Raw genomic sequence first — 8,116 nt, 5'->3', positions numbered from 1 at the left:
TTTACCCCTCACCATGGGCCTTTTTATTTTTGGCCCAACACCAGCTCAACTATGACTCTACATATGGCCTTTTATTAGCAAAATATATTTACCTTTTGTTTATTAATCATCCTCCATCCTTACTTAATGACTTAATTTATTTGTTGATTAAGCATTCTCAGGACCTTGAGGACAAGGTCCAATATGGGCCCATGGGTAATGTTAGGATGGGCCTTAAGAGGCTCAAATATGCTTTCAAAATTAAATGGCTAAAAGATTATATAGGATATAGTTAATATTTATATTATTGTTTTTATTATAAATAATGAGATGTTGACACACGGATAGACAATATCCATTGATTAGCATCAATTAGGATATATAAATGTATTCCTGTATGGTGAGATCAATGAGAAATGAATAAAATTTATATTGTTTCCCTTTCATCTTCTTTATTGCTTTGATTAAGTAAATTAAAGTAACCCTAGAACTCACTTTTGTATCGGCATGTATTTACTCTATTTATTTGCGAATATTTTTGTGAATATCTATAAAATTTAGGTACCCTTTTTCATCCCTATTTTGTCTCACCACGTTAGGGCTCAACAACGTTTCAATTCGACGGTTGCAGATTTTGATGAGGCCATCAAGCTTGATCAAGGGCACCGCCGAGTCCAACACTACAATTGAAGGAGCAAACTAAGGACAAAGAAGATGCAGGTACAAAATTGTGGCAGACGTGGAGTTTGGTTTGCATATTGATTCTAGTCACTAGAACTTAAACTGTGATCATTTTTAATTTCACTTCAGGAAAGATTAAAATGAATCAAAGATGAACCAAAATACTTGAGCTTTTATCTTGAATTGCTTTAGGAAAGTAAACTCTTGAACTTTTAACGCTTCTGAAAATTAATTTTTGGAAGTGTTTAATATTTAACATTTTTTTGGAGTTTATTTTCTGGCATGCTTAGACATTTAGGTGAGAACATGCTCTAGAAAGTTTTCAGATAGAGGATTTTTGGGCAGAAAAGTGCATAAAAAAATGCAAATGGGAGTATATTTAGCAATTAGTGAGAGTGCATATAGCAATTGCCTTCAAGAAAAAGACAAACATCTGTCCACTGTCCAGTGATTCAAAACTCAAACACACGGAGAACGCGCAGCAGCGCAGAGGTATATGAAAGTCAGTCAACGAGTACATACACACTGCTTTAAAATTAAATTTAATAATTATTGTCCTTTCCTTTCTGCCACTCTGTTTTGCGCTTATTTATTTATTTAATTAATATTTTAAGATAAATTCACATTCACACAGAACAGTAGTAAACAACTTTTCAAATTTTGAAAAGAATTATATAAAATCCAAAGGAAAAAATTAGACACTTTCATCAAGAATGAACTATTAAACATCTAAACCACTTTTTTTTACTACTATTTACTTAAATTTTAAATTACTCGGTTGGAAGTTTCAGATTCTAGGAAAGCAGAAACAGAAGGTTTTGAATTGAATCATCAACGACTTTCCCCATGGCTGGGTATGTACCCTTCTCGTGCTTACCATGTTTGATTATTGAACTCTATTTTTCACTTGGATTTTCCTTCTGGAACATCATAGTACAAATTTTTTTTGCAACAATATTGTTGTTGAAGGAACCCCATTTTCTTTAATATGATCTAAATTGGGTTACCTAGTTTCATGTGAAAAATGATGTCTTTTGTGTGTTCTGGATGGGTTGGTTCATCTCTGCTATGTTCTTTGTTCTATGATTGAAAGAAAAGTGGAAGTTAGTACATGGGGTTATCTAGTTTTATGCGAAAAATGTTAGCTTTTTGTGTCTTGGTGGAGTTTCTGGTTGGTGGGGTTATCTCTGCGACGTTCATTGTTCTGCAATTGAAAGAAAATTGGAAGGTCTTACATGGGGTTATGTGAAGAATTTTTTATTTTTTTTAAAATATTTTGGTTGAATTTGTGTTGGGTTCATTGCTACCTACCATGTTGATAGTTCTTATGATTGAAAGGAAAATGAAAGATTATGAAAGCAATTAAAAGTTTGAGCTTTCTATTTTGGTTTCTTTTTACCCTTTTGATGATACATTGAATGCAGAGTGCACTGTTAATAGTGAATTAATGGTTTTAACTTTTAAAATCGACCTTATTATTTGGTTTAACTTAATCGATTTGGAAGTTGGAATACCGAGATCATCAACTAGTGTTTGTTTGTTTTTATCCAAGTTTAAAGGAAATGCCAGTCCACTGCATGATGTTTGTTGAGTTTTGATATTGATTAAGTGCCTAAATCTACACACTGGACTTATGCTGTCACGGCCAAGTCATATATTTTTTGTCTTGATGATGCTTTTGCTTATGCAGAACATCATGGTTGGTGGACAAAAGTAGAATTGCAACCAAAATAAAATGTGCATCAGGAGCTTGTGATCCTGGAAAGGTTATATGGAAAAGCAATCCTACCAAGCCCTGCCCAAATTGTCAACATGCTATTGACAACGATGATGTAAGTGCAGTTTCTTTTTCAAATTTTGACTGTTCATTTTCCTTATTTGACTTCACCAGTACAATTTATCTTGGTAGAAATTGCATGCATTTCAGTTTATGTGGATTCCATTTGTCATAGTTCATTTTCAACCTTCCTTCTCTCTATTGTAGTACCATTTATTTACTTAATGTGGATAAGTATTACTCATATTTATAGTGATAGTGATTCAGTAAGATCAGCTGTTTATTAAATGATTTATATGACAAAAATGAAGTGGTTATGCAATTTTTCCTATGTTCAGACTACAGTAAACTGCAACTAAGTGAGACTGGGGTTACCGGTTTAACTGAAATAATATAAATTTAAATGGATAAGAATTTCAGTTTTAACTTACAACTTGGAATTTGGAAAGGAAACTACCACTGTTTTTTCTTGTTAATTTCATTAGGAATAAGTAACATTAGTATGCTAGTTTTTAATTGCAAGTTAGTTTCCCTTACTTTCAGTTTCAAACTATTAGTGCACAAGTCTACTACTTTTGGGTATAAGTTATGCTTACCTGCTGCTATTTTCATCTTTCTATTGAATATCATTTATAATTACTAATGGTTGCCAATTTTTCTGAACTGGTGATCAAGGTTATCAGATTTTAATTAAAATAGCGAATTATCAAACTAATTTTTTAATTGGGAATGATAAATCATATTGAATCATAAGATTCATATACACAATGAAAAATAGCTTGAAATATACCATATAAAGGGATCTATAGTACTCAATGTACTGATTTTATACTGGAAAATGTCATGAAACAATCACAAGTTATGATTAATGATCGAGTGTATGAAGCCACTATCTTAGAAGACTGAAATAGAGCAATTGGTTAGTCAAATACAGGGCATACAACAAGTGAGTGATGGTTTGAAACCTGTTTCAGAAGATTGAAAATAGAGCATCTGAATAATTAAATAGTGTGCATTCAGTGGTGCTTATTCGGTTCCTTTTCATTTAACAGTTTAAACTTATCGAAGTTTTCAATTTCTTTCATAAGAAATGGTGAAAGAAAAGTAAAATATAAAAAACATTTTTGAATTGTATGATTTGTATTGGTGATACAAAGTCGCACTAATTCATCCATGTATTGTAAGATTTAAAGTCATCTTTGATTTATCACCTGATTCAAATTTATGGCTATCCCAATTGTATTGAATTGTTTAATTCAAATTGTGAATTGTAAGATTCTAATGATTTCGGATGTGATATGCCCTGGAAATCTTCAAGCCTTTTATGCATAAGTAATGTGGGGAAAAGAGAGAATCAGAACTTAGTAGTATATAGTGGAATGTGGTTATATGATCCGTTGTATAATGGATTGAGTTGGGTTTGAATTTTCTTTACTGACAAACTAAATGTCCAAACATCTATTTGTTACTAGAGTATTTTTTTTTTGCTCTTTTCAACTGTGCTACATGCCATATATTTGAATTGTTAGAAATATATCCTACAATTTTATAAGTATAGAGTTAAGGTTAAAAATTAAAAAATAATGAAGGTATGATTAAAACTTTCATCCTTTAAATCATGAAGTCTAGCAGTTGTATAGGTATAAATGTACGGACATTTGAACTTTTTTTTGTCAATAGGTAGCACAAGAGTGGCCTGGCTTACCAAAAGGTGTCAAATTTGATCCATCTGATCAGGAAATAATTTGGCACTTGCTTGCAAAAGTTGGGGTAGGAGATTCAAAACCTCATCCCTTCATTGATGAATTTATTACTACTCTTGAAGTGGATGATGGAATTTGTTATACTCATCCTCAAAATTTACCTGGTTGGTAGCAAATTTTTATTCAAATCTGAATTTTTTGTTTTTTTGTTACTTTCCAATCAATATGATAATCTATGATGAAAATTTTAGGTGTTAAGCAAGATGGAAGTGCTTCCCACTTCTTCCATAGAGCAATCAACGCTTACAACACCGGCACCCGAAAGCGCCGAAAAATACTAGGGCAAGATTTTGGTGATGTCCGCTGGCACAAGACTGGAAGAACTAAACCAGTTGTCTTTAATGGGATTCAAAAAGGCTGTAAAAAGATTATGGTTTTGTATGTTAGCAATGTAAGGGGAGGAAGAGCTGAGAAAACTAATTGGGTTATGCATCAATATCACCTAGGAACAGAAGAAGATGAAAAAGATGGAGAGTACATTATCTCTAAAGTGTTTTACCAGCAGCAGCAAGTCAAATTGGGTGATAAAGATGATAAAGATGTTCCTGAAGCCACTGAAATCAATGAATCAACAATTGTGAAAGTGGATCCAGTCACTCCCAAATTTGTGACTCCTGAAACTCCTTGTAATGAAAGGTGGTGTGCAGATCTAGACCTTGGACAAGAAACACATAACAGTCCGCAGGTAAAACCTTCAACCATATTTTCTTGTTATCAAATATCCATTACCTGTTAATACTCTGCCATGAATGCTATTTTCTGTTTTGCTAGTTATTGGAAGGGGACAAGTATAAGATAATAAAGATAATGTTTTAAAATGTAGGTGGCATATTTGTACTTGGTAGAAATTCTCATTTTCATCCATGAAATCTGAATTCTTTTTTCCACATGAAAGTATTGTTGATTCTACATAGTGTAAAAGGAAGCACCACTTGTTCTGCATTGTAATGACTAATATGTTGTTTTACATCTCATTCAATTGAAGTTTCACGTAGGAAGCTTTGAAGTTTGAACATTGAACAGTGGTTTTGTAACTAAATATTCACTTATTTGGTTTCTTCACTCAAACATTTTAAGCATTTAATCTGAATTTGAAATGTCAATTAACGAATTGGATATAAACATACAATGACTGGGAGATCGAAGCTGTATTGAATAGATACAGTTTTCTGTAGTATTATATCTGTGAAATACATATCACTTTTATGTAGGCTAATGCGACTAAAAGATGCCATATGTTCTGATATTTTGGGAGTATATGTATATTAGTGGATTCTCTCTCAGCAAGTACATGCTGGGTGGTTCCACTGCTGAAATAATTTTACAATTTTTCACATTTTCCTTTATTAATCCCAGAATGTAACTTAGCCATTTAGCTAAACTTCTAATACTTGATGTGTGATGCAGTTATTATATTACTTCTGCTAGGTGCTACATGTGATGATATAGTTTACTGAAATTTCAAAACACCACTTACTAAAGTTGATTATTCCTGTTCTGTTTGTGTTCTGCTTTGTACTATACCAAAGCTTCCTCAGATGGATTGTTTAGATGAGATTCAAGCTGATTACCAAGACCTTGCAAATGAATCATCTATGGTAGAAACTCAACACAATGAAGGGATGGATGATAAAGAAAAAAATACCGAGGAAGGCCAAAAATGGTGGGACAGTGAGTCACAGAATCTGTTGGATTCACAACAACTGGTCGAGGCACTATCACTGTGTGACGATCTACTCCAAAGCCAGTCTCCCAGTAGAGATGGAAAACATGAAGATCATAAGAACCAACCCGGTCTTTCTGTTTATGCTCAGCTAGGACCAGAAAATCTGAAGAAGGATATTGAAGAGTGTCAAAATCTTGCCCTTGATAAAGCAAATATAGAGAATGATACACCTTCAGAGTTTCGACTAAGTCAGCTGGTATTTCCGTGTTCCCAACAATTGCAACAATTAATTCATTTTACTGTCAATTTAATAAGTTTTCTTGTTTTATAGGAATTTGGTTCACAGGACAGCTTTATTTCCTGGGGCTATGGCAAGGCAGTGAACTAATATGGTTCTTCACCTCAGCTGGGCAAGCTGATGTTTTTGTAACTACATTTTGTTGTTGAGATTCCTTTCAAAATTATGGGCTAATCCTTTTCCCCTTTTGGTTGAAGGGCTAAACTCAACTGTTGCTCCTTTGCTTGACTAATTGAGCTGTAATGTTAAAGCAATGAACTTTGTTGCTTGATACTTTGATCAAGTAGTATTGTAATTATACCTTGTTTTGGCTTGTTGAAGTTATTGTATCTTCCAGGTTCTCTTTATATCTTGGATGTGTGGACCTGACTTGGCCACATATAAGCATACAACTCTCATGCTGAAGTAATGGACGCAGGTGCATGTCACTATGTTGTAGGATATAATGATTCAAGAAATTTATGCATGTTGACCATGAAATATGTTAAAAAGTATGTTATTGGTGGTGACAAATTCAAAACATCTGAGTGTTACAGCCTATCCTAATTGATAATCTACACAAGGTTATGCAAGTTAAATGGGCTTTATAAAACACATGGTGGGAAAAGCCAGCCTAATTAAGTCTAGAAACTTGCCACCCTCTAAATGAGGGATAATTATATTGAACCCCCTTCGAGTCAATGCAGATTATACTTGCATCTTGTTTAGAAAATTGTACTTATATTTCGTTGTTATTTTTCAAGATATTGTGTGCATCTAACCGAACATAATGAGAGAAGTTTTAGTAATACTTTTTAAAAGAATAGATGTTAATATGTAAAATTAATATATGAAGGATATATAGCTAGGTTAATTTTTCAAAACAAGTAGTGTGAGTATAATTAATGTTGACTATAAGGGAGGTCAATGTAATTAGGATGCATCTGGATAAATAGTTTACTTGTCTATTAAATAAATATTAATTTATAATAGAATTTAATGGTCATGTGTTGTAATTTTATATTGTTATCTAAGTAAAAATCACCATTAATGTGATTTTAAAATAATTATTATAAAAGTCAGTAAATTTGTTATAATTGATGAATTGTGCTTGAATGATAATGTAAAACTGTCAACATATAATTTTTTTTATAAGTACATATGTACAAGTTGATTTTATTTTTAATATATAATAAGTAGGTCTATGAACTTTTTGAGATTTTTTAATTAAATTCCTAAACTTAAAAAAATGTAATTAGGTCTATGATCTTCTACAAAATTTTTAATGGGGTCCTTAGAGTAAATAGGTTTCATACTAGCTGTAAGTTGTTTTAATAAAGTACCTTAGAGAGTTTATTATATAAGTTAAGAATAGTTTATGGACATGTCATAATATTTGTTTTCATCAGTTCTTGCAAACACTTGAACCATAAGCAAATTCTTTCAATCAAACTCTGAATCCTAAGTTGGTATACCTAGTCTCTAACATAAATGAACATCAAACTTACAACTTTTGGCTGACTAATAAATGTATTAATTATTTTGGTGAGCTGAAGGGTGACAAGTTAATTAAAGCACAATGCTTGCCTCTAACATTATACTATTAAAGTCTGGTCTCTACACTGTCCTGCTTTTGCCACTGTTTGGGATGTTATAGTTTCTGTATTCTACAATGTACATATAATGCAGTATGACTAGTCATATGCTTGTCTTACACTTGTTTTGTCTCAACTCATGCACTTGCGTATCAAAAACAGTCCGGTGTCTTTTCTTTCTTTATAATATTTTGGAGCTTTGGAATATTTTAGCTTTTAACAAATATTGTATTTTACTTTAAAGTTTAAAATACAAATAAAAAAAGTATGGACTTAATTCTCTAAAATAAGGTCTTGAGTTTGAGTTTTATATATGAAAAGAACATGATTGATAAGAGAGACTCCATTAAAGGTAGTCAGTCAGATTTTCTGATGAAT

At 32.2% G+C, this 8,116-nt stretch overlaps 1 protein-coding gene across 1 annotated transcript; it reads left to right on the top strand.

The window, feature by feature from the left end:
- Nucleotides 1-575: 575 nt before the first annotated feature.
- Nucleotides 576-6,467, top strand: LOC114413863 (SUPPRESSOR OF GAMMA RESPONSE 1-like). The gene is made up of 7 exons (XM_028378361.1): nucleotides 576-699; nucleotides 1,452-1,514; nucleotides 2,351-2,492; nucleotides 4,118-4,304; nucleotides 4,392-4,885; nucleotides 5,730-6,122; nucleotides 6,198-6,467. Exons 2-7 carry the CDS (start codon nucleotides 1,507-1,509, stop codon nucleotides 6,252-6,254), a joined length of 1,281 nt encoding a protein of 426 aa, XP_028234162.1. The 5' UTR covers nucleotides 576-699; nucleotides 1,452-1,506; the 3' UTR covers nucleotides 6,255-6,467.
- The last annotated feature ends 1,649 nt before the right edge of the window (nucleotides 6,468-8,116 follow it).

The sequence above is a fragment of the Glycine soja genome, chromosome 1 (assembly GCF_004193775.1).
Source record: "Glycine soja cultivar W05 chromosome 1, ASM419377v2, whole genome shotgun sequence".
Lineage (NCBI taxonomy): Eukaryota > Viridiplantae > Streptophyta > Magnoliopsida > Fabales > Fabaceae > Glycine > Glycine soja.
Note: the sequence above shows the minus strand (reverse complement) of the source record. Positions and strands in the feature narration are given on the sequence as shown.